Source organism: Epinephelus lanceolatus, chromosome 1 (genome assembly GCF_041903045.1).
Source record: "Epinephelus lanceolatus isolate andai-2023 chromosome 1, ASM4190304v1, whole genome shotgun sequence".
In the NCBI taxonomy this organism is placed as follows: domain Eukaryota; kingdom Metazoa; phylum Chordata; class Actinopteri; order Perciformes; family Serranidae; genus Epinephelus; species Epinephelus lanceolatus.
Genome location: NC_135734.1, coordinates 15,437,619 through 15,465,147, shown reverse-complemented (window position 1 = coordinate 15,465,147; position 27,529 = coordinate 15,437,619). Strand labels below are relative to the sequence as shown.

Here is a 27,529-nt window from a genome sequence, read left to right as displayed (position 1 = left end):
GTATGTGCTCTGTACCCTCAGATTTTAAACCTGCTGCTATTAAATCTTGTCTTAAAAATCCTTACATTGATCTGCAAAAGCTCAACAATTTCAGACCAATTTCATGTCAAAATTACTTCAGATTGTTGATAACTGATCAATTTACCAGAGGAGTCACCAGATGTGTTTACATGCACCCTGATATCTGTAGTATCGTACTGCTGGAAGAGCAAAAAATTATAACACTGACATGATTATAAATCCAGCAAGGAGACATCTGAGTGTTGTAGTTTCTGGAGATACGCCTTTAGGCTCTCTCAAACCTGGAAAACATAATTTCTAGTAGAGAAATGGGTGGAAAGGGTCGTGAGATTTTAGTTTAAATCCAGTAGTTGGCGGTAGTGCAACATTGTAGATGCAAACCACCAGTAAACCGAAAAGAAGAAGGAGGGGGGGTCGCCAAGGTCCACCTTGTCTCGTAAATATTTCCCGTTTTAATATACTGTACAGTTAGAGCCCAGAGACATTGAACTCCGTGTCAGCTCTTTGTGTGTATGTGTGGACATGTCTCTGCGTGTGTAAACAGGAGTGTGTGAGTCGAAGGAGCAGCTGCACGGCTGAGGTCAGGTGAGTGGTAGTTTGATCAGACTGCGATCCTTCAGAGAAACTGTCGCAGCATGAAGCGGTGTTACGATCTGTAGGAGCTTATTATTTCATGACTGTGCAAATCATCATTTCTGATCACTGTTGTGATATGATATTGTAATATTTCCCATGATATATTTAGAGGAGAAGAGTGGAGCAGAAAAGCTGATGTCACTCCACAACGGTAGACTACATACAAATATGTTTATATTTATAAATAAATATTTGTCGTTTACAGCCTTTTAACTTTAACTTGGATCACAACTTTTATTCAAAATGTGAAAAATTGTGAGAGAAGGAGAAATTGTGTGTAGTAAAATGACTAGTGAGAAGTTAGTACGCATGTAGGGGAGACTGGGGTTGGTTGTCACACTTTATACTCGTGTGAATTGCTCATCACCAAAACATCTTTCAGTAGTCATTCGTTTATTAAATGAAAGCTTAAGGCCTTTGCTTGAAATGGGTATCCCTGTCACTTTTACAACTTACTGTGACAAGATGTAATGAACCATCAAAGACACTCTGACACATTGTGACAACTAGTCCCATCATGAGGTTGGTTGTCCCTGCAGTTATCAGTGGAGTTTCAGGAAAAGATAAATAAAAAATGATGTAACTTTTTAGTTTTTTAAGATAGAAAGACCAGTTTTGAAATGAAAACCACTTCTATAAGAGTGCTCATCCATGCCCCTTGTGTTTCAACCATGAATTTGAACCAGGTGATTGTTTGAATTATCCTCTGTAATGAGAAGTGAAATGGAGGAATTTACATTACTGAAAAAAAAATCTAGCTTTCATTAAAGCCATTGTTTCATAAGAATTCATTGTGAATATAACATTAAATGAAACAGGTATAAACACATGGTTTTCACTAAATACAGGGAGGAGGGATTACAACAGTCATAATTAATATGTTATATGTAAGTGAGTGTATCTATATGTTGTTTTCGTTGTTACTGTTGTTGTCGTATGTCGTTGTCATTATTGTAGTCGTTATTGTTGTTGTTGTTTCTTGTTCTTCTTGTTATTATTATCATTACTATTGTTGTTGTTATTACAGTATAATTATTATTATTGATATGAATATTGAGTGAACAAGGGGTAGGACCAGATAAGTTTATACTTCTTCCTACTCCTTTTGAACATGTAAATGAGATGTGAATATATTGTTTTCTTCTCTTTCTAATTGTTTTAATCAATTGCTTATTTATTTATTTTTTTTTTTTTTTACATCTTCAAATAAATAAAAAATAAATAAATAAATAAATAAATAAATAAAAAACAGTGAGACTGGAATTGATTAATCTTCATCACAATATGACCAGGAAGTTTAGTTAACATATCAAACAGCCGAGGTTAAAGTCTGTTACTTTTTAGTTACAACATTGTTTTATGATGAGGAACTAAAGTCATATTTTGTGTGTGTGTGTGTGTGATAGAAGCCGGCTACAACATGGCTTTAGCTTGCTCACTAAACGTTGACTCAAATCAAAGCTATTACCTTTAACCTTTTATATAAGTTTGATTTTTAAATAACTAATAACCTACAAGCTTTATGCAAAAAAAACCAAACATAATCTGACCCATAAATATTACAAAATATCTTCTCACCTCAGTGTTTTGTGTGTGTTGCACAAAAGTGTGGCTGCAATAAGCACTTTGACAACCAACCCATGTGACAACCAACCCCGGTCTCCTGTACTGTGTACTAAGTTTTGGGGTACTTGTACTTTAGTTGATTAAGATGATATGATTTTGAATGGAGGACTTAGTTGTAACTGAATATATTTATATTAGTATTGCTACTTTTTACAAAAGTAAAGGACACTTTGACACAGTAAGAGGAAACTGGAAAAATACACATTTTCAGGACTCCTTTATCAATTCATTAATTATCTATAACCACGTCTCCGGGCACAGGGTCTGGATCCTATCCCAGCTGACACTGGGCCAGAGGTGGAGAACACTCTGAACAAATAGCCGGACTATCTCGCTGACACATGCAGACAGACACAGCATCACGCTCATGTTCACACGATTCACGTCTGAATCTGACAAACCTTTTCAGCAGAGTGTACAGTCACCCTTGGATCAGTTGTAAGGTTTAATGTGTAACTCTACACCTCCACTCACTGGACAGATTGACTTTATTTCACCAAACAGACGTGACTCTGGAATGTTTCATGTATCTTGGTGTTTGACCTTCACTCATTTCTTTTTTAAAGGGGAGACAGAAACACCATAATGGTCAGAGCTCATGTGTGTTTGACTACAATACGGCAGCTCATAGAAACCAAGATGATACCATGCATCGGTGTACACCGGAGCCTGGCGTGTTTGCATCGTGCTGTGGGTAAGATTGTTGTTCTTAACTGTGTTATTATTTGAGGTGTTTGTGAGTTTGGCAGTGAAATCTAGTTTGAATGTTTAAATGTGCTACAATAATATTACAGGTTTACAACTGCTGCTTTTATTATAAAACGTTTGAGTGTGACGTATGTGAGCATCTCAGATAATTTAATTTCCTGCCAGCTACATGCAAATATTATTCAGGATTAATGTTTAAACTGAAGTCCTTGTCTATAAATGATTTCCTGCCATCTCCACCAGGGAGGTTGTATGTTCTACATGATTTCTCTTTATGATTGTTTGGACTCCACAGCTTCCTGAAGAGGACAAATCTGCGTGACAGGCCTGTCCAAGCAGTTTGTCCTGGTCTTGAGCTTTAATTGTCGCACAAGTCCTCCTTTATCTGGAGCAGCGTCAATAATATTCCCCACAATGAACCAAGAATTACGAGGTGTAGAGTCATCCACACTGAGCACAGTATCACCAGGAATGAAATTTCACCTCACTCTGGTCCACTTCTGACCTTCTTGAAACTGCAGCAGCTACTCCTTTGTCCATCTCTCCCAAAACAAATTGGACATTTACTGTACTATTTGCATCTGGGCACTGCATCCTCCATGTCAAAGATACCAGGTGGCAACGATGGTTGACCCTTGGAGAGCAGAAGGTGGTTGGAAGTCAAAGCCTCTAAGTCATCAGGATCAGCGGGTGCCTTTGTTATTGTTCGGCTATTCAGAATAGGCTGTAAATATGTCAGCTGTTAATGTTGTAATGTTGTGCCTGAAGCCTTTTACCCAGGAAATATTCTTTTAGGCTTCCCAACACATCCCAAGTGTTTGTGTTTAAGTGTCTCTGGAGCTTTGATGGTTTTTAGCACCTCATTTGACAGGATTTCACCACATTGAACACGCTGTGCTTTTGGCTCATCATCACAACCTGTCATTATGAATCCAGATTTAATGTATTCAGAATCATATTTCCTCACCACACATTTTGATTTTCAACTTTTACTGGAGCAGGGTTGTCTCACATCATTTTTCTTTTTCAAAAACTGATCTGTTTTGTGTCACTGCATCTGAGGCAATGTTAGCGAGCTAACAGTAGCAAAACACTTCTCGAGCTGATGTGTTTGGTGTGGTGATATTCAAATATAACTGGTCGCTGAAATTCTGCCTTTTCATTTGATGTTTTTTATTTGTGTTAAGTTTTGATCATATTTAGATATAAAAAGCTGGCTTTGTAAAATACAAAAAAAAAAAAAAAAAAAAGAGAGTTTGATCTAACCAATTTGCAGTACCTTCTCAGTCCTCTAGATGCCTCAGCCCAGTTGACTGAGTTAGACAATGAACCCAAATTTCCCCATGGATGTGTACGTGGGGAAGTATGTAGGTCGCTGTGGAAAAAAATCATCCTTCAAATGCATGAAAAATGTTTAAGTTTCACTACATCGAGGTCTGTTGGATCTTTATCAGCCTCTGATATTACTGATACTGATCTCTGACATTAGAGCATTTAAAACAAACTATCTGCAATACCTCTCAGAATTTCTTTTGTAAAACTTTAAAGTTCACAGGTATATTTTTCTTCTAGGTGGAGTTCGGTGGAAGAGCAGCTTTAGACCAGCTCCTCTATTGACAGCTGCTCCTGCTCGTGCCCTCATAGATGAACCGATCAGCATTAAAGGACGTTTCCTGCCCCCACACAGTCCTGTCACAGTGTGTGCACAAATGCACAGTGATGATGGTGACCTGTGGGAGGCATTCGCCCATTATAACACAAATTCAGATGGCACTGTCAACTGTGAGTCACGTTGAATTTTATAGTACGCTATATTTAGGTAGTTTGTTTATTTTTATTTCATTCATTTGACAAAATGTGTAATGCTGTTGTAATAATATTACCACAGATGTATTAACTTGTTACAGTTTAAATCATAGACATAAAAAGGGTTCAAGTAAATGTTGGGAAATGCCATGAATTATTGTGAGATTAAAACAATTTTACTTCAGTGACCCGCCATTCAGGTAGTTTAGTGTTCACATCTCTTTTAATAAAACTTAAATAGTTTTTAATAATTAAAAGGAGATTTAAACTACTAAAATAGCAACTGAGCTGAATCAGGTGTTCAGTTTTACCTAATTCTGAGCTGTAAAATTTGGTTGATGAAAGTTACAAGTTGAAGGGACAGTTCACCCCAGCATCATAAATATATATATTTTTCCTCTTATCTGTAGTGCTGTTTGTCAATCTGGACTGTTTTGGTGTGAGTTGCCGAGTGTTGGAGATATCACTTGTGGAGATGTCTGCCTTCTCCTCAGTATAATGGAATAAGACGGCACTCGGCTTGTGGTGCTCAAAGCACCAAAAAATACCCTTAAAAAATTATAACTAATCGATTGATAATTAATAACCCAGCAACTCTAGATAATCCACAGACCTTGTTGTGAGTAGTTTCATGTAGGACTATTTTCTTTTGTTGAATTGTCCTTTTAACATTGAATCTGTGTATCATGAAAACAACTGTTAGAAATTAAACTATTTGAACCATTTAGACGTTTATGCAGGCAGCTGGTGATCTTCTCTCCTCTCTTTCTTTCTGTCTCTTCAATAGTGACCAGGGATCCTTCAGTCGGGGGTTCATATTTGGGCTGTGAGCCGATGGGACTGTTCTGGGGACTGCAGCCGGCTCCTGGTTCAAGAGAAGGTTTAAGGCAGGTGGTGAAAACGAGCTCACTGAGAGCTAAAGAAACTTTAAAACAAGTTTGTGGCATCAAACCTGACTGTGTGTCGTCTGATACACTTGTAGCAAAGCTCAACATCTCTACCAACCCTGTTACTGTTATTGTTTCATTTCCTGACTGAAATGTGCTCTTTCTGACAGGCTGAGAAAGAAAAATGTAGAGACTCCATACGTAGTGCTCATGTCCTTAATGAAGGGCCACGTTTCACCCAGTGAGAGACAGAGCACCGAGCTGGCTGCTGTAACTACTGAGCGCTGGTACATGGCACCTGGTGTACAGAGAAAAGAGATTCGCCAGGATGGAGTTGTCGCGACGTTGTTTTTACCTCCTGGTGAGCACGAGATTTGAAGCATTCACTCACACATTTTAAGACTGCCCTGGACAAACTGTATCCTCTGAACAGCACCTACTGTACTGATTTCCTGCAGGCCCTGGCCCATTTCCAGCCGTGCTGGACATGTGGGGAATGGGAGGAGGACTGGTGGAGTACCGCTCTGCACTTTTTGCATCCAGGGGCTATGCTAGCTTGTCCCTTACCTACTTCAATCACAAAGATTTGCCTGGCCCACAAGGCAAAGTCAGTGTTGGTGATTCATATTTCAAAGTAAGATGAGAGGCTTTAACCTATAATATGCTATGTTTTCTCTGCAAAATATATATGTCACTTAAACAAAGCTCAGATTTGTTTTGTCAATCCCTCAAAATGTTTTTTTTGTTTTGTTTGTACAGTCAGCATTCCACCTCCTTCAAGATCATCATCAGGTCTTTGCCGACAAAGTTGGCATCATCGGTCTCTCCTTTGGAGGTTACATAACTCTTCGAATGGCCACTCAGATGGGTGTCAAAGTATGTCAGAAAGGTCTCTCTCTGTCATCTTTTTCTGAATTTACAGTTTGATCTATGCATAGCTCCAAGTACATGAAATACCACACTTGTTTGTTCAGCATGAATAGCTACAATAATACTGTAAACTAGTCCATACCCATTGGTAGCTTTGTCACCTTCTACCTATGCCAATCCTCAATGCCTATGTGCAGTTTCACATAGATTGACCACATCAGTGAGTAGAAAAATGTGGGACAGACAGAATGAATGACTGACAGTTTCCGTGATTATGTACAGCATACCATACCATGATTTAGTCATACCAAAAATTAAAACAAACAAACAAACAAAAAAAAACAACATTCAGCCACAGGGGGAGCCACAGTGATCGGTTGCATTTTAGCCATTTCTAAGCATTTTTCTGTTGTTATAGCGCCACCCAGTTGCCAATTAGAGTTAAATTTCTCCAGTCACCTTGAGGCATCCTGTTCTACATATCTACCAAGTTTAGTAAAAATCGATATGGCGGTTAGGCCTAGATAAGAAATTAGCTCTCTAGCGCCCCCATTTTGTTTGATTGGGTCAATAATGGAGGGGTCCCCTCAGATTATGTGTGGGGTTAGGTTTGTTCCTCATGAGGAGAGGCATCTCTGTGCAAAGTTTCATGTCTCTACGACATGCGGGGCATGAGATATGCCCATTCAAAATTTGCAATTTCAGTCGGTTGCTATAGCGCCCCCCTTTGGCCAATTGATGTAATATTGCTTCATTCGCATCCTCCCATGACCCTCTGCCACTGTGCCAAATTTCACATGGATTGACCAAGTCAGTGAGGACAAAAACGTGGAACAGACACATCCAGAGTTTTCGTCATTATATAGTAAGATACTGTAATTTTGTTGTGTTACAACCTTTAATTTAAATCAGTTTTTTTGTAATGGACCTGCACAAAATAGTAAACATTGGTGAAGTGAAATGGAAAAAAAAAAACACAACTGAAAAGTGGTGCATCCATATGTATCCATCCCCATTGCCATGACGCCCCTAAAAAAGACCTGCTGCTTCCAGTTACCTCCCACATTCTGAGAATCCTCTCAGGGAGCTCTTAACTTCGCCTAAAAAAATTTTAGTAAGGAGTCCTAGCTTAGGAAAGTTCTCAGAGCAACTCTGAGCAAGGAAGGAACAGAAACTTTGACCTTAGTAAGGAGGTGTGGTTGACCCCATTGCTAGGTATTACACATTCTCACATCTCTAACAGATGTGATGGGTTGTCACAGACACGCCCTTATGTGAGCCTGCAAGGTGTGGACACCCAGTGGAAATGAAATGAACTGCTGACTGTGAAAGTGTTGTCATTGTTAGTGTGATCACTCTGCTGATGGAAGGGTGAGACAGACTCAAGTCATCACAGCTGCACTGCTGCATTTTCCCAGTTTTCCAAATATCTTAGTGTTGTGAGCATTTTATTTCTAGCGTTATAACGTTATTTAGTTAGGTGGGTAATGTGTGCATATCCCTAATTAGATCGACCACAAAAATTAGCCCTGCACAATCTAATTTATTGCATTTCGGTTACTCACTGTCATCCAGCGTTTGGAAAATATCTCTGCGGCCTCTTTGTTTCTGTCATTTTCTCCTCTGCTTAGGAAACTCTTAAGCCTCTTAAAAGTCCTCCTCTCTGCTCCCAGCAGTGTTTAACCTTAGGAGCTCCTTTCAGGGCTCACAATGACATTAAACAATTAATTTTCTCCCCTCCAGCCATCCTGCTTGATTTGTATCAACAGCCCACTAGGAAGTACTATCATGCACTCAGATGTAGGAGGCGAGATTATTGAAAGGTAAATGGCAATTAAAGATGCAACTTGTAAGATATTATTTGCAAGACATCACTGTGGGATTATTGCATGAATCCCTCTAATCTGATCAGGTCTAGTATCAAGTGTAAAGTTTATTGACTACAGCACTACACTGCTTAAAAAATTAAGGGAACACTAAATCATCAAAGTATAACACCAAGTCAGTTAAACTTCAGGGATATCAATCTGCCCATTCAGGAAGCTCAAGTGATTGTGAATCAATTTCAGCTGCTTCGGTGCAAATGAAAGTGACAACAGGAGCAATGGAGACGCAAAAGTAAGACAATCCCCAAAAAAGGAAATGGTTTTACATGTGGTGGCCACAGACAGTTGCTCTCTCCTTATCCTTCCTGATCGATTCTTCTCTAGTTTTGTGTTCTGCCAGTGTCCTCGTCACTACTGGCAGCATGAGGTGGTACCTGCAGCCCAATCAGGTTGCACAGGTAGTCCAGCTCCTCCAGGATGGCACATTATTAAGTGTGGTCGCAAGAAGGTTTGCTGTGTCTCCCAGCACAGTCTTAAGAGCATGGAGGAGATACCAGGAGACCAGCTGTTACACGAGGAGATCTGGACAGGGCTGTAGAAGGGCATCAACCCAGCAGCAGGATCGGTATCTGCTCCTTTGTGTGAGGAGGAACAGGAGGAGCACTGCCAGAGCCCTAAAAAATGACCTCCAGCAGGCTACTGGTGTGCATGTTTCTGACCAAACTGTCAGAAACAGACTCCATGAGGGCAGCATGAGGGCTCAACGTCCTTTAGTGGGATCTGTACTCACAGCCCCCTGCAGTTCAATTGGCATTCGCCAAAGAAAACAAGGATTAACTACTGGCACCCCGTTCTCTTGACAGATGAGAGCAGGTTCACACTGAGCACATATAACAGGCTTGAAAGAATCTGGAGACGCCATGGTGAACATTATGCTGCCTGTAACATCATCCAGCATGACCAGTTTGGCAGTGTGTCAGTGATGGTTTGGGGCAGCATATCCTTGGAGAGTCACACAGACCTCCATGTCATAGCCAGTGGTACCCTGACTGCTATGAGGTACCCGGATGAAATCCTCAGAGCAATTTCACAGACCTTACACTGCTGCAGCGGGCCGTGGGTTCTCCCTAGTGCAGTGGGCCGTGGGTTCTTCCTAGTGCAGCGGGCCGTGGGTTCTTCCTAGTGCAGCGGGCCGTGGGTTCTTCCTAGTGCAGTGGGCCGTGGGTTCCTCCTGGTGCAGTGGGCCCCTCCTGGTGCAGTGGGCCGTGGGTTCCTCCTGGTGCAGTGGGCCCCTCCTGGTGCAGTGGGCCGTGGGTTCCTCCTGGTGCAGTGGGCCGTGGGTTCCTCCTGGTGCAGTGGGCTGTGGGTTCCTCCTGGTGCAGTTGGCCATGGGTTCCTCCTGGTGCAGTGGGCCCTGGGTTCCTCCTGGTGCAGTGGGCCCTGGGTTCCTCCTGGTGCAGTGGGCCCTGGCCCATGCCATTGACTGGCCCTCTTGTTCCCCTGACCTAAATCCAATTGAGCACATATGGGAAATTATATTTCAGTGCATCCGATGCTGCCAAGTACCACCACAGACTGTCCAGGAGCTCACTGATGCCCTGATCCAGGTCTGGGAGGAGATCCCCCACGACACTATCTGCCGGCGTGATTTTGAATCCAGCCCTCAGTGGGTTGATGATTTTGGTTTCCATTGACTGTTGTTACATCATTTTGTTCTTAACAAATTATAATGTACATCAGTAAAGATTTTCAACTTGAGTAATTCATGTTCCCTTCATTTTTTTGAGCAGTGTAGTTTTAGTATTGTAGACTAACAGTTCCTTGTCGGTTTCATTGTGAGCTGAGAAGCAGAAAAGGTTGTTTTCAACAAATTTCCCAAAAAGCGATTAAAAAATTATATGAGATGTGGTTTCCTCTGTCAACTTGTCCTTACAGTAACCAGAAATATTGGACATATGATGATCAAGGATATGTGAGTTTCAGAGACATCTCCTTGCCCACAAACTTTAACCCTGAGAGTATGTTGAAGGTAAGTATTAAACAGTCAGTGTTCACATGAATATTTTCTATAACTGAACACATTAATTTATTTATGTATTTTATTTATTCATTTTTTTGCAGTTAGAGCACCTCGCCTGTCCATTAATGTACATAGTGGGTGAAGATGACCTGAGTGCTTCAAGCGTGGAGACCGCAGACGTGGTAGATTGTCTTATTTTACTGTTTGTTTTTTTCCACACTATCACAAAGTATTGATGTTAGAAAGCATTTATAAAGTAGTCATGGATAAATGTTCATTGCAAACCATGAAACCATTGAATTTCCCCTTGGGGATGATTAAAGTTATTCTTATTCTTATTCTTGTGTTGTTCATAGTATTTAGTTTTGCGTGGTCTGCGTCAAGTCAAACATTTGAGCAGTCAAAACACATTCACTTTAGTTGTAAATGAAACAATATTTTAATTTGTTAGCTGTGATAATAAAATAATAAGATTAAACAGAAATAACTATTTATGTCCAATGGTTTAGCTTAGTTTGCCACGTATTTTAAAATTTACCAGCCATAACTTTACCTCAGCAGTAGAGGGAGGAGCAGAGAGGACAGGAGGACTGAGACTGACTGTGTTCTTTATTCTTTCTAAACTTCACTCAGTATTGTGATGTCAGGAATATGGTTTATTTCACTGACATTTTAGATCTGTTTCCAGTGAGATATTACGTTTATATTGTGACATTGCTGTTTTAGTATGTTTAGTACTGCTGTTGCTCTATAAACATTTAGTCACAAAATGTGCAGTTTTAATCCTGTCCTGGGAATAATGGGAAAGAATTTCACTTTTACAATTACAACAATTAGTGGCCTCAGTTACCAAACGTTTACTGAGTGTTGTTTAAAGAAAAGGTGATGTAACACAGGGGTAAACATGCTCCTGTCCCAGCTTTTTTAGAATCAGGGTTGTAGGATGTGGTGGAAAATTGTGTCAAATGCAGCACCAAGATCCAATAAGACGAGTACAGAGATGAGTCCTTTGTTTGAAGCAATCAGAGAGTAATTTGTAATTTTTTTACCAGTGCTGTCTCTGTGCTATGATGCACTCTAAATCCTGACTGATAATACTCAAACTATTTTTATGTAGAAAGTCACACAACTGGTTTGTGACTACTTTCTTAAGAAAAAAGAGAAAGCAAAGATCAGAAGTAGGTCTGTAGTTGGCTAAAACCCCTACATCAAGAATGGACTTTTTAAGAAGAGATTTTATTACAGTTAAATGTGCTACAAAGGGTATTACTAAAAGACATATTGGTCATATTTAATAAGAAGATACCACTATGTAGCTTATCTAATTTAGCTAACTTAAAAAGATAGGGCAGCAATCATCAGGAGGGTCATAGCCCCCCTGATACAATTGCTTATATTAGGCCACAATACAAGATGTTAGCTGTTGTTATAGCTCTGTTTTATTGATCATCAGATCGAGGAGACCCTGAAGGCTGTGGGAAAATCCCATCTGTTCACCCGTGTGTCATACCCCGATGCTGGTCATCTAATTGAGCCGCCTTACACACCAAATGCAAGAGTGTCCCTGTGGAGCGTCAAACCCAAAAAAAGTGAGCCCTGTCAGAGCTGCATTTTATGTTTAGCCAAATCCTTTTTTAATATCTGTTGTAATTACATTTTCACTTTGAGACTGGTCATTGTAGTATAGAACATGTAACTATAATGGAAAGTAAAAATAATCCTAACAATTTCCTGCTTTGTTTCTCCTGCAGTGTTCACTCTGTGGGGAGGTCACCCTGCAGCCCACGCTGCTGCCCAGGAAGATGCCTGGAAAAAGGTCCTGGATTTTATGGAAACTAATCTGAGATGATGAATCTTGACATATCTCATCATATATGCAACTGTGAAATGCCTCATGTATCTGGGTTTTACATTCAGAGAACTGAGGATGAAAATAGAATAGTTTTTTAGATGAAAAGGACTTCCAAGAACTAATCAGTAAAAACCGCAGAGACAATCTGAATGGTGCCTTTCTCACAAACTTGACTCTGTCGCTCCACTTACAACCAGAAAATGCACTTGAAGGAAGTCAGTGCCATGGTTTTCAATGGACACCTCAGTGGGCATGTAGCTGGGGTATAACTTAACAGTAGACTTTTCGCCTTGTGGGTCAGAAGGTTAAGGGAGCACTCTCAGCTGCTATGACAGCATGTTTTTCTCACCTTTTTAACATCAATAAAAACAATCCAGGGGTTCTGTTCGATGCTGTTGTTAATCTCACACAGAATACCCCTGCGAATAGCCTGCCATTTAATGCTGCTGATTTTCTGAAATTCCTCACAATACGATTGGCTCAGAGATAAAATTACTGGTCAAAACTCCTCTCAGAATGACAGCTATATACACTCCAGTACTTTGATCGATGCAGACACTGAGACTCAGACCATCTGGACCCTTTCGAAATTTGAAATAATCTCACTTGAGGACTTTATAATTTGGTAACTGCTTCAAAACCTACAAACTGCATATTATACCCTCCCTATATCTTCTAATCTTTTCAAGGAACTGCTTCCTGGATTAATTAGTCACATTCTTGAAATTATCAACAAGTCACTTTCCATGGGCTCTGTGCCCTCCCCTTTTAAAACTGCCATTATTCAATTGCTGCTGCAAAACCTAAATTCTAAACAGTTATAGAACTGTTTCCAATCTTCCTTTCATTTCGAAATTACTTCACAAAAGCTTTCGCTGATCGTCTTACTGCCTACTTACTCAACAACAACCATCTCATTCCAGTAAGACTGCCTCGGCCATAGTAGTCACTCGGTGTGTTTACATGGATCCTTATATCCCACTAGTAATCAAAATAATAGCCCGATCTGAATAAAATAGCCTGGGTCGATGTAACCAACTCAAACGAAAGAGACTGGCCTATTTTAGATGATCCTTAATTAAACAGCTCACTTCTTGTGTTTGGTGGTCAAGTCACATTTATATGGTGAAAAGATACTGATTGCGCATCTATCGTGGACCAAGCAAACAAAGCACAAAGAACACATATTTAAAGTTCAAAAAAGTTGGGTTTATCCTAGTCCCCCCCATGACGTCAGAGCTCTTGGTTTAGTCCAAGGGATGGCCCTCTGCATAAAGCCAGGCTCTGCCCTTAGCCCCATCTGTTGCCAGACTCCAACCAAGCAGACTATAAAGAGGAGAAGTCACAGCACCATATTGCCTCATATTACTGGGGTACAACACATGCGCAGTAAAATCCTGTCTTCACTTTCCTAAATGCTCAATAGCTGGTGCACTATCAGAGAACATGGGGATGATTGATTCATCTCACTATGGCGTCCGCAGTCTGAAATATATCAAAAAAGATATGGGTGAGAATTACAATTCTGCATTTGCTAAAAAGAGCTTCAATTAAAGACCAAACACAGATGCCTTCCATATGAAAACCTTCCACTGCATATCGGCTGCCATCCATTCGAGCATATCCAATAAGTTCTGTCAGGCCAAGCGCACCCAAGGAGGCTAAAAATAGTGTACCTAAAAGAGCACCTGAGCAGACACCATCTATTAATTTCTAATGCTGTCTGCTGTAATCCTCCAACACTGCAGCTCCAGGTACAGTGTGCATGTGTCATACCCCATATCTCCCATGGGGTTAGAAAGTTTGTCCCACCCTCTTTTGAATAGCCTTGACTCTAACCAGGAAGTGGAAACAGCTACAGGTACAGGTTCAAGACAAAGGAATTTATAATTCACAAAATGAAAAAACAAAATGTAAACTAAAGGTGCACACTTTGTCTGTTGTCAAAGTGCTAATAAATACATTTTTAATTAAACAGACTGGTTGTTGTATGTAATATACGTGACTGCAAATGAAAGGTAGCTGAACATGTGGTAATAGAGTGGGTGAGTATGTGAATCATTCCACCTTTTGTTTGGCTGTGGACACGGCCATCACAGCATTTAAGGGCTAAATTGGGGTTATTATACAGCAGGGCAAGTGAACAGTCAGTGAATGAAAGAGAAACTTTGGGTTAGGCCTATCCACCTTATTCCTGGCCCCTTGCATGAATTACTGAAGTATTTTCCAGTGGTAACAGTTAGCTAACGGTACACAAATCCAATTTTCTTGAGCGATTAGGAAATAAAACAAAGAACACATCTCCTGTTACACTTCAAGAGGGATAATGTGATCATACCTCTGCCATCTTAAAGCATTAGTTCTCCTTTTTTTAACCAAGCATGTTAGCGATTAGCTGGCCTTGCTCCATTAACATCTAATTATCAAGCCAGGAATCTCTGTCTGTCCGTCTGTCTTTCTGTATGTCCTTCGCATATCTCAAGAATCATTCATCTGATCTACTTCACATTTGGCAGATGTCTTGCTGGGGATCCAAGGACGTGCACTGTCAAAATTCACTGCAACCTGCAACACATTCAGTGCTAATAAACTTTAAATAAACACGCAAACAGCACTCACTGTGTTCACTGTTGTGTTTGAGTACCTGTGATCTTTGGTGTATTTCTTTGCCATACTAACCTATAACCAGGGGTGAAAGAGGGCTGGTACAGTCTGGTACTCTACAACTGAAACATTAAATACTGGTGTGCAGTACCAGAAAGAGCGGACAGCAACTGCCTGTCTAAAGCAATTTGTCAATGTTGGAATAATATTCACAGATTCAAACTTCCCAGATCAATAACTTGGTAAAGGTAGCTAATCTCCTCATTCATGATAACAGTACATGGGCTGAATTTTTATGTAACTCATCAGATTACATTTAATAAAGGCATAATGTTATGTGTATTTAAGGGCATATAAGTTAGAGGTGGATGTCATACGTTGACAAGCCATTGTCATCGATGTTGGTTAGGTAACCTAACTGTGGTGTATAGAATGCACAATTGACTTGAAAAGACATAATTTACTCCACTTTTATAGCATAATTTCTCACCGTGGTCAGTTAGCCTGCCCTGCATGAGTGCTGTGTTTACATGGCAACTCGCATGAGACTCGAGAACTAGCACCACCACTAGCCATCAGCTAGTCTTGCGCGAGTTGCCATGTAAATTACGTCTTTTCAAGTCAATTTTGCATGCCGCGGCTTCAGGGCACTTGGATTGCGACAAATGAGCCATTCTGACGTTTTTGAAATGCATTAGCGGCGTTTTATTACATTTTTAAAATGTGGGTTCCATGCACTTCAAGTGTATGGAAAAATCCGGCTGGCTGTTATCCTCCAATACCCCGAACGAGTTTTGTGGATTAAAAAACTACACTGGACTTCTTGTCAGCATGAGGGTGAGTAAGCTCTGTCTGTATTTTCATTATAAAGTGGCCATTTCCTTTAAGGGTGGGGGGAGTGTAATGGTGTCACCTGGGAGGGGAACTGTGGACACACTGTAGGGAGTGGCTGCACCTGTGCTTGGTGAGGACTGGGGGGACGGACTACAAGGGTTGCGAGGGAGTGAATTGAGTGCGGATGGGGTGGTTCTGGGAAGTGGCGTTTGGTGCAAGGTCGTCGAATAGCCAAGCCAAAACAGTGCACCCTTTGGTGGGAGGTGGGTGCCGTTCACATGCCAGTCAGGGCTGCTGCCGGAAAGACAGGTAGCTGGGCTGTAAGGCGAGGTTCGTTAAGGCAGGGAACTAGTGCGGATGAGGCACTAGGGAGTGTGACATCCGTTTCCCAGTTTGTGTAGAGGCTCTCCTGCAGCATAGGGGGACTTCACAGCGCTGGACCAGCATGCTTCCCCGGTTCCCCCATCTCTAATCTTGACAAGGCCAGACCAGCACTAAAGGTCAGACCCCATGGGAGGTCTCAGAACCTGGGAAAGCTAAGCCGTATAAACAACTTTTTAAATCATTTTGTTTGTGTCTGTGTCAGTTATTGTATTGTTAGTTTTGCAGATTTCATTAGAACAGCTCAGCCACAGTGTTGCCAGGGAGTGGGAGTGTTTAGGGAGATTGTCTATACTGGATGCCATCTGTGTGTGTCCTATAAGTACTGGTAGTGTGGTGGTGTAGTGTGATGAGTATCTGCAGTGCATTTTATTGTGTGTGGTGCCCTTAGGGGATGGGGTGGCCTTGGGAGGCACTGACAGTGTGATAAATACTGGCTAGATGCCCATACAGTCATTACAAGGGCGGCATCTGAGAAGGGAGAGAAGACTGAAACTTTCCCTGGTTATACCTGATTGGCAGCTGTATGAATTCATTGTAACTAAGGTTTATCTGTGTTAATAAGTCCTGTCCTACATTTTTGCTATTTAATTTCCAACAAGGCTATATTGGACACCTAATCAAGGTTTATTACTCTATCTATCGATCTATCTATTGATCTAATGATCTATCTTAAGTAGGAACTTTCTCTGCTGACAAGTCAGTCAGTAAGTATGAGGAATGATGCAAGACATGTGGCCTATAGCTGCAGACACACCCACAGTGGTAATGAGCTTCACCTCAACCAGCTACATTTAAATGCTGTCAGTAAAATTAATGTAAATAGAGACTAACACACCATGAAACTTACAAGCACTTTTACTTATACTTTAATTGTGTTTTGCTAATACTTGTGAACTGTAACTTAAGTACAGTTTTGAATGCAGGACTTAATTGTAATAGAATCTGTTTATATTGCAGTGTTACTACTTTTTACATAAGTAAAGGACACTTTGACACAGTCACAGGAAACTGGAAAAATCCACATTATTCAGGACTTAGCCCATCATAAAGCAATGTCTTACATCTGCTTTCAAACAGATAATTGGCGGTTATGCAGAGCAATGTCCTGTGTTTAATTTCCAAGGCTGACAAATTGTCACAGCCAGTTCAACAAGTCATCCAGGTTTAATGGCAGATACACCATTGTGGATCAGAGCTCCTATAAGTTTGACAGCAACACAGCGACTCATAGAATTGAAGATGATACCATGCATCGGTGTACACAGGAGCCTGGCATGTTTGTGGCATGCTGTGGGTAAGAATATTCTTTATTATCTTTTTATGGGTCTTTGGAGAGCTTTTGTGTGAGTTCAACAATGAAATTTACTTTGACTGAGTAAATGTATTACAATAATACTGCAGGTCTACAACTGCTGCCTTTATATGAAGGTCTGAGTGTGATATTTGTGATTATCTTATAATTTAGTTTTCCCTATAGCCACTGCTGTTACAAGTATAAATAATCACAAAACATTTTGTAGAAATCATGCAAAAAATATTCTAGCAATAAATATTCAGGCTGAAGAGCTTTCAAAGATTCTAAGTTAGCAGCTCAAAAACCTGTCGAGAGATATCTGTGGAAGAAGGGATTTAAAAAAAAGAAAGACAATTGCACATATCTCAAGAAATAGCATTAAAAAACACTCTTGCTATTGTGTCATGAACTACTGCTCTAAAAACTGTCTTCTCACCGACTATAATTATGTACATTTTGGTGCAGAAATATACAGTTCAGTAGTAAAGGAGGGTGACTCAGGTCAGGTCATGATTGGCTTTTAACTGTATGATTCCCAGCTCCTCCTGTCAACGTGTTGATGCTGCACAATCAGTGGAATAATAATATCGTTCACGAATTTGGCCTCCTATAATTAAATTAATATGACTGACTGTGATATTGACATTTAACACGTGTGCTCCGTCCATAAAACCCCCTGCTCCATATCAAATCAAGCACTCCCTCAACAAACAGCCATGACAGATGTCATGCCACTGCATGCACACTCTGCAGCAGCAGCCTGTAAAGAACATTCCTGAATGTTGCAGCTGGAGTCCAGTCCAGAGTGGAGGAGTAATATACAACTAAGAGCAGACGGGCAAACCGAAAACCAAATGTCTGGAGTGGAAGGCGAAGAACTCCCTCAAAATGAATCACCAGCCATTGTTTGGGAGTGTTTTGGGTTTAGGTTGAGAAATGTTGAGCAAGAACAAATATGTAAGGCGTGCATGAGACTTGTGTCTGTACCACAAGGCAACACACCTAACCTGTTCAACCACCTGAAAAACAGTGAACTGCAGGACAATGAATGTATGAAGACCAAGGAAGAATAACATGGCTAATGTAAAAGAAATTGTGATTATCATTTCAGTCATAACCATGGAGCCCTATAACCTTAAGGTAAACAATGAAATCAAATTTTCTCCCGCTGGATGTGTACGTGGGGAAGTATGTAGGTTGCTGTGGACAAAATCATCCTTCAAATGCATAAAAAATGTTTAAGTTTCTCTACATCAAGGTCTGTTGGATCTTTATCAGCCCTGATACTTGACATAAAATCTAATTCTTAATTATTTTGTAATACTTTAAAGTTCACAAGTTTTTCTTCTAGGTGGAGTTCGGTGGAAGAGCAGCTTTAAAGCAGCCCCTCTATTGACGGCTGCTCCTGCTCGTGCCCTCGTAGATGAACCGATCAGCATTAAAGGACGTTTCCTGCCCCCACACAGTCCTGTCACAGTGTGTGCACAAATGCACAGTGATGATGGTGACCTGTGGGAGGCATTCGCCCATTATAACACAAATTCAGATGGCACTGTCAACTGTGAGTCACACTGAGTTTCATAGTACAGTATATTACCTGCTGGATTATGTGTAATGCTGTTGTAATGTAATTACCACAAATGTAATGTATTAAAGGGCCAGTGTGTAAAATGGGTTGGAAACAGTGACATCAGTGGTCAAATTCTAGATTGCAGGGCTCACTCACTCACCCTTCCCGTCGGGTAAATGATGGTGGCCTCGTAGGGACTAAAAGCCTTGCACAGACACGAGTTTTTCAGGAGTAGGTCTATCTAGCGACGAGGTGAATGTTTATTTAGAAATCTAAACCATGTTACCATATTGTAATGAATCCCTCACGAGCAGAAGACCAGAGGAGCGTTCGGGAAAAAGGCCGGTTTATTTGAGCACTCCAAAAACTCTGGTAACACTCCAGGGGGTAAAAGATTCCGTCCCAAACTCTGACTCTTCTGGCATAACACACACACTTCATACACACATACCCGTTTACACTACCTAGCGGGGACCCCCTCCCCTCTCTGCTCCACCAATCTCCAGCCCGCACACTGACTGACAGCGTAGCCGGTAAACAGTGCTCAGCTGTTTATTTAGCCTAGCAATATCTCCGGACTATAGTAGCAGCAATGGACGACTTTGAACGCGATTTTGAAGAGTTTCTTGTAGCGGACACAGACCCAGAGCCATACCTGTTTGAGCCGGAGCATACAGATGAGAGCCGGAGTACACTGAGCGGGCGAGAAGAGAAGCTGAATCCTCCGCTCCCATTTTGCTGCACAGAATGGGATTCGGTGCTACCATCGTTGGGGAGATATATCATCAGGGGGAAAAGCGCCGCTTAGAGTGCATCACAAGGAGTGAAGTTGCGTCTTCTTTTCCTCGCAGATGACGGTTCGGGTTCATTCTCTCCTGTTGCGTGGTAAGTGTGGTCCATTCGCAAACTTTATAACTAAAAAAACTTTTCACTACTCTCTATCGAGGAACTACTAACACTCTCTGCTGTTTCCTCCTCCTTCTTCCTTCCTCCCGCTGTCTTCATTGGTTCATTTATACACGCGAAACGCGTTCTCTGGCTGGCTGGATTGTCCGCTCGGGCTGCCTTACATACATGGCGGCGCAAGATGGCGACCTCTCTAAAGCAAGGCCCTTGCTATATACAGTACAGGCCAAAAGTTTGGACACACCTTCTCATTCAATGCGTTTTCTTTATTTTCATGACTATTTACATTGTAGATTCTCACTGAAGGCATCAAAACTATGAATGAACACATGTGGAGTTATGTACTTAACAAAAAAAGGTGAAATAACTGAAAACATGTTTTATATTTTAGTTTCTTCAAAATAGCCACCCTTTGCTCTGATTACTGCTTTGCACACTCTTGGCATTCTCTCCATGAGCTTCAAGAGGTAGTCACCTGAAATGGTTTTCCAACAGTCTTGAAGGAGTTCCCAGAGGTGTTTAGCACTTGTTGGCCCCTTTGCCTTCACTCTGCGGTCCAGCTCACCCCAAACCATCTCGATTGGGTTCAGGTCCGGTGACTGTGGAGGCCAGGTCATCTGCCGCAGCACTCCATCACTCTCCTTCTTGGTCAAATAGCCCTTACACAGCCTGGAGGTGTGTTTGGGGTCATTGTCCTGTTGAAAAATAAATGATCGTCCAACTAAACGCAAACCGGATGGGATGGCATGTCGCTGCAGGATGCTGTGGTAGCCATGCTGGTTCAGTGTGCCTTCAATTTTGAATAAATCCCCAACAGTGTCACCAGCAAAACACCCCCACACCATCACACCTCCTCCTCCATGCTTCACAGTGGGAACCAGGCATGTGGAATCCATCCGTTCACCTTTTCTGCGTCTCACAAAGACACGGCGGTTGGAACCAAAGATCTCAAATTTGGACTCATCAGACCAAAGCACAGATTTCCACTGGTCTAATGTCCATTCCTTGTGTTTCTTGGCCCAAACAAATCTCTTCTGCTTGTTGCCTCTCCTTAGCAGTGGTTTCCTAGCAGCTATTTGACCATGAAGGCCTGATTGGCGCAGTCTCCTCTTAACAGTTGTTCTAGAGATGGGTCTGCTGCTAGAACTCTGTGTGGCATTCATCTGGTCTCTGATCTGAGCTGCTGTTAACTTGCGATTTCTGAGGCTGGTGACTCGGATGAACTTATCTTCAGAAGCAGAGGTGACTCTTGGTCTTCCTTTCCTGGGTCGGTCCTCGTGTGCCAGTTTCGTTGTAGCGCTTGATGGTTTTTGCGACTCCACTTGGGGACACATTTAAAGTTTTTGCAATTTTCCGGACTGACTGACCTTCATTTCTTAAAGTAATGATGGCCACTGGTTTTTCTTTAGTTAGCTGATTGGTTCTTGCCATAATATGAATTTTAACAGTTGTCCAATAGGGCTGTCGGCTGTGTATTAACCTGACTTCTGCACAACACAACTGATGGTCCCAACCCCATTGATAAAGCAAGAAATTCCACTAATTAACCCTGATAAGGCACACCTGTGAAGTGGAAACCATTTCAGGTGACTACCTCTTGAAGCTCATGGAGAGAATGCCAAGAGTGTGCAAAGCAGTAATCAGAGCAAAGGGTGGCTATTTTGAAGAAACTAGAATATAAAACATGTTTTCAGTTATTTCACCTTTTTTTGTTAAGTACATAACTCCACATGTGTTCATTCATAGTTTTGATGCCGTCAGTGAGAATCTACAATGTAAATAGTCATGAAAATAAAGAAAACGCATTGAATGAGAAGGTGTGTCCAAACTTTTGGCCTGTACTGTATATATATATATGTATATATATATACATATATATATATATGTATATATATATATATATATATATATATATATATATATATATATATATATACATTATAGCGATTATACACTTATATAAACATATTAATGGGTAGAATATTCAGATTCAGATTCAGATTTGACAATAAACCATGCCAAATATTACACACTGGCCCTTTAACTTGTTAACAGTTTCTAAAGAAAACACAAAAATATGGTTAATAAAAGTTACAAGTCACAGGGACAATTAATTAAACATACATATTTTTTATTTTTACATATTTTTCCTTTTATCTGTAGTGCTATTTATCAATCTAAATTGTTTTGTGTGAGTTATCCAGTGTTGGCGATATCAGCCATACAGATGCCTGCCTTCTTTCAAATACAATGTAACTAGATGGCACTCGTCTTGTGGAGCAAAAAAGCAAAATTGAAAAACTGAAAAACTCAACAGCAATCATGACCCACTCACTCAAGATAATCCACAGACCTTGTTGTCACCATTTCATGTAGGAACTAATTTCCACTGAACTACACCTGTCAATTGTATCAATGCGCAGAAGGAAGCGTGCATCTACTCATGAACGAGAGGCTTGTGACAGCACAGGAAGTAAACATTAATGGCGTCCTCCTCAGCTGAGCTGTACCATTCGCTAGCTTAGTAGGGCTAGGTGAGCTAGCAGAAGATGAAAGCTTGAAATATCTATGTATTTATTTAATTACACATGCCACCACAAGCTGAGTGCCACCTAATTCCATTATATTCGAGAAAAGGCTGACATCTCAATGGCCGATATCTCCAACCCTCAGCAACTGTCCCTTTAACCATTTTCAACATCCAGTATCACCTTAACAGCATTTAGATCATTATGGAAGATTTAAACAAGACTAATGAAATGTTTGCATTTTCTTGTATAATTTTTACTTAAGGTGTCTTTAAAGAAGAGCCTCCATCATGTGTGATGAATGAATCTAACCTCTAAAGTTTTCTTTATGGCTCCTATGCTCATCTCGGGGCAGATGCCAACACCCTGGGTAACAGACCCACGCATGGAAATAAACTCCAAAACTCTTATTTTAAACATTATTCATGCTAATTTTGATACTTTAAAAAGAGTGTCCCCATTAGGAGGGATGCAGGTCACGGTAAATATTACATACAGTGAAAACATTTAAAATGTCCACCCTTTATTACTCCACTGAGGGAACGAAATTGGTTGGCTTCCCAGCTGGAGGTTGTTGTTATGATAGTGTGTAGAGATCAGTTAGACATCAATCTACAAATGAAGAATTTGAGTTGTTATGTTTTCTTTGATTTGTTATATGTACTGTATGCAGTACCTCTGCTTTTTATATTTTGTACCTTTTATATTTATTATTTTTGTGAATATTTTTGTAATATCTGTGACTTTAAGAGGTATGCGATTCTTTGCTCTTGGTGGTGCATGAGGTGTGGCACTGAAAATGGCAACTCTCACTTGTGGACTGTCTAATAAATCTGAAATCCTGTTCAACTCTTTAACTTTAACTTCTGGTGGTTGCCCCATGGCTTTGACTGATCAAACAGGCAAAAGCAGGCATCACAGAGGTCAAAAGAAGACAAAATAGAGGAGCTGATAATGTTAGTGACTGAGTACCTGGAGTTATAGAAGGACAAACAGAAGCAAACCTGAGCAAACCTGAGCCTGGGATAATATTTCCACCAAATTTCAAATGACTTGTATAAATCTTTGGTAATTTCAGTGATTTCTGCTGTCTTGTTATAGTACACAGCTATAAACTAGCTTGTACTTCTGCCAGTGTTCACCAAATCACCTGCATGTTCTCGCAGCCGTGGACCATAGCAGCAACAGCTGCTTTTAAAAATGCTAAGTAAGCGATGTCAGGGCAGTAACCACGTAGCAGTGCAAAAGCAACTTTAGGAGTTCTACTCAACCTGACTGAGGAACTTTTTCTAGGTAGATTCCATAGCCCACTGTTAGCGGGATGCAGGGAGTCTCATCGTCCTCCATTTGTGGTTTGTCAGCTGTGTCTTTGGTGTGTGACTGCATCAACATGAAATTATGTGAGGCAGGTAGACATTATTGTTCTTTTCTTCAAGTTTGAAAGTCTTGAAGTGGTCCTATCAAAAGGTTTTTGATAAAGTACCACAAGCCAAATGCCATCTAGGTTCATTGTAATCTAGGGAAGGCAGATATCTCTGTGGCATCACCAACACTCAGCAACTCACACCAGCACAATTGATTTTGATTTTGGGATCAACTGCCCTTTTAGCATTGAATCAATCTGTGTATAGTAAAGGCAACTTTTAGAAATAAGACTATTTGAACCATTTAGACGTTTATGCAGGCAGCTGCTGATCTTCTCCCCTCTTTTTCTGTCTCTTCAATAGTGACCAGGGATCATTCAGTCGGGGGTTCATATTTGGGCTGTGAGCTGATGGGACTGTTCTGGGGACTGCAGCTGGCTCCTGGTTCAAGAGAAGGTTTAAGGCAGGTGGTGAAAACAAGCTCACTGAGAGCTAAAGATTTTTTTTTTTAAAGTTTTGGCATCAAAACCGAAAGTGTGTCGTCCTATACACTTGTTGCAAAGCTCAACATCTCTGCCAACCCTGTTACTGTTATTGCTGCATTTCCTGACTGAAATGTGCTCTTTCTGACAGGCTGAGAAAGAAAAATGTAGAGACTCCATACGTAGTGCTCATGTCCTTAATGAAGGGCCACGTTTCACCCAGTGAGAGACAGAGCACCGAGCTGGCTGCTGTAACTACTGAGCGCTGGTACATGGCACCTGGTGTACAGAGAAAAGAGATTCGCCAGGATGGAGTTGTCGCGACGTTGTTTTTACCTCCCGGTGAGCACGAGATTTGAAGCATTCACTCACACATTTTAAGACTGCCCTGGACAAACTGTATCCTCTGAACAGTACTGTACTGATTTCCTGTAGGCCCTGGCCCATTTCCAGCTGTACTGGACTTGTGGGGAAGGGGAGGAGGACTGGTGGAGTACCGCTCCGCACTTTTTGCATCCAGGGGCTATGCTAGCTTGTCCCTTGCCTTCTTTAATCACAAAGATTTGCCAAGTCCACAAAGCAGAATCAATGTTGGTGAATCATATTTCAAAGTAAGATGTGAGGGGTTTACGTTAATTCTCTCCGCAACATGTGCACGTCTCACTTAAATAAAGCCCAGATTTACTTTAATGACTACGTCATCACCTCAAAATATCCTTTGTGTTTTGTTTTGTTTTGACAGTCAGCATTCCACCTCCTTCAAGATCATCGTCAGGTCTGTGCCGACAGAATTGGGCTCATCGGTCTCTCCTATGGAGTCTACGTGACTCTTCGATTGGCCACTCAGACTGGTGTCAAATTATGTCAGAAAGGTCTGTCTCTGTCATCTTTTTTTAAATCAACAGTTTGATCAATGCATAGCTCCATGTGCATGAAATATCAAAATTTTAGAATGAATAGCTATAAAAATACTGTAGATATAGTATATGCAGAGTCATAGAAATTGTGGAGAGTTTATAGATATATAGTATAGGCCGAGGAATAGAGATTTTGGTGAGTTTACTTTGACTTTAAACAACTATTGTTCTCCCTTCCAGTCATCCTGTTTGATTTGTATCAGCGGCCCAGTAGGAAGCACCGTCAAGCTCTCAGATCCAGATGGCAGGACTGTAGACGTTGATAGGTAAATGGTAATCAGAGATGCAACTTGTAGGATATTACTGTTATGACATCACTGTGGGGTTATTGCAAGGATCCGTCTGGTCTGATCTGATCGGGTCTAGTATCAAGTGAGAAGTCTATTGACTACAGTACTAGTTTTAGTCTTGTAGACTAATAGTTTGATGTTAATTTAATGTCTTATCGATTGAGAGCTAGTAAAATAGCTTTAATAGCTTTTCTGGTACATAATCCAGACTTTATTATTTTAAAAAAGAGTATCGCAGAGGTTGTTTTCAAAAATTTCCCCAAACACTTATGAAAAAAACAAAAAACAGATGTGGTTGGTCTCTGTTAACTTGTCATTTTAGAGACCCGAAATATTGGACGTATGATGGTCAAGTCTATGTGAATTTCAGAGACAACTCCTTGCCTGCAAACCTTAACCCTGAAAGCAAAGTGAAGGTGAGGACTCAATCAATATGTCAATATGCATATCAGTATTTTATATCAATGAAAGAACCTTCCCTCCAGAATGATATCTTGTGCATTTTTTTGGGGGGAGGGGGGGGGGTCTTTTCTTTTCTTTCTTTTTTTGCAGTTAGAGCACCTCTCCTGTCCATTACTGTACATAGTGGGTGAAGATGACCTGTGCACTGCAAGCATGGAGAACGCAGATGTGGTAGATTGTCTTATATTGATTTTTAAGTCTAAATTATTATTGATGTTCAAAAACATTTATAAAATAGTCCTGGATACATGGTCGGTGTAAACCATATTGTTTATAGTGTTGTTGTTTTTTTTTAAATGTGGTGTAAGTCAAACATTTGAGCAGTCAAAAACACATTCACTTTAGTTGTAAATGACACAGATTTTTAAAATGTGTCAGCATTGACAATTGCGTATATAGTTTAAGTATGTAGGCTAGTTTAAAGCTATAACAATATATATCCTTATAAGGAGAATTAAGGAATCGCATACTGTAGGCTTTGTTTCATGATAATATTACTAATTTCCTAATGTGCATAGACTAATACTGGTACGGTTAACGTTTTGAGTTCCACAACGATTTTGATGTGTTACGTACCTGTGCACGCCTGTGTTCGGTGATTTATTGTTCACTGAATAGGCTCGTTGTCTTTACTTTACTTTTAAAAAGTACGTTGATAGTAAGAGACAAAACATTTATTGGGAACAAGCCTTCTCAAGTTTATGGGAGACTCATAGGTAGCCATAAAACCCATTTTCATTCCGATATCTTGAGGTGAGAGTTCAAAGGACCCCTCTGAAAATCATAATGTAAGTTTTTCTCTTGCCAAAATTTTGCCTGAGTTTTGAGCCTTATGCTTGAGCCTCAAGCTATGGTACCAATGGATGCCTTAGCTTGTGTAGTTTCACAAGATACCACTAACTTCATGTTTGCTTAGCTATGGGTTTAGTGGGGTCAGGGCCAGGGGGTGGTCATGGCCCCCTTGGCCCTCTATTCGGGTGCCACTGGCTCACTGTAAAGTGTTTAGTTGTTGTTTTAGCTCTGTTTTATTGATCATCAGATCGAGGAGACCCTGAAGGCTGCAGGAAAATCCCATCTGTTCACCCGTTTGTCGTACCCCGGTGCTGGTCACCTGATTGAACCACCTTACACACCACACTCACAAGCGTCGCTTTGGAGTGTCAAACCAATTAAAAGTGAGCCCTGTCCCACAGCATTTTTTGTTCAGCCTAATTCCATTTAACATCTGTTTTGATTGCATTGTTAATGTCAGACCAGCAAGTGTAATAGAAAGTATGTAAATCTAATGGAAAGTAAAAATAATCACAATAATCAAACACTTTCCTGCTTTGTTTCTCCTGCAGTGTTCACTCTGTGGGGAGGTCACCCTGCACCCCACGCTGCTGCCCAGGAAGATGCCTGGAAAAAGGTCCTGGATTTTATGGAAACTAATCTGAGAGGATGAATTTTGACATTAAAAATATCTCATCACAGATGTGATGGAAAATGCTTCTTGTCTCTGAGTTTGAGGAGTATAAACGTGCACTCTCAGCTGCTATGACAGCATGTTTGTCTCACCTTATTAACATCAATAAAAATCAGCCACAGTTTCTGTTTGATGCTGTTGTTAATCAGATACAGAATACCCCTGCCAATAGCTCTT

The 27,529-nt window shown here is 40.7% G+C and overlaps 2 protein-coding genes across 3 annotated transcripts; both read left to right on the top strand.

The window, feature by feature from the left end:
- Positions 1-409: 409 nt before the first annotated feature.
- On the top strand, positions 410-27,478 carry LOC117256189 (acyl-coenzyme A thioesterase 1-like). The gene is made up of 12 exons (XM_078166081.1): positions 410-606; positions 2,850-2,977; positions 4,564-4,773; positions 5,585-5,684; positions 5,855-6,045; positions 6,143-6,318; positions 6,444-6,560; positions 8,298-8,377; positions 10,316-10,409; positions 10,502-10,582; positions 11,854-11,989; positions 27,231-27,478. Exons 2-12 carry the CDS (start codon positions 2,869-2,871, stop codon positions 27,329-27,331), a joined length of 1,395 nt encoding a protein of 464 aa, XP_078022207.1. The 5' UTR covers positions 410-606; positions 2,850-2,868; the 3' UTR covers positions 27,332-27,478.
- On the top strand, positions 17,213-26,021 carry LOC117256968 (peroxisomal succinyl-coenzyme A thioesterase-like). 2 transcript variants are annotated; one of them, XR_013490751.1, is made up of 9 exons: positions 17,213-17,368; positions 18,720-18,929; positions 24,100-24,199; positions 24,370-24,560; positions 24,654-24,829; positions 24,961-25,090; positions 25,316-25,401; positions 25,748-25,841; positions 25,978-26,021. XR_013490751.1 is itself a non-coding variant. In XM_078166088.1 (8 exons), exons 1-7 carry the CDS (start codon positions 17,242-17,244, stop codon positions 25,396-25,398), a joined length of 1,017 nt encoding a protein of 338 aa, XP_078022214.1. In that variant the 5' UTR covers positions 17,213-17,241; the 3' UTR covers positions 25,399-25,401; positions 25,748-25,885. The 2 variants fall into 2 exon arrangements, 1 of the variants encoding a protein (XP_078022214.1); XM_078166088.1 differs by lacking the exon at positions 25,978-26,021 and having other exon boundaries at positions 25,748-25,885.
- Positions 27,479-27,529: the final 51 nt, after the last annotated feature.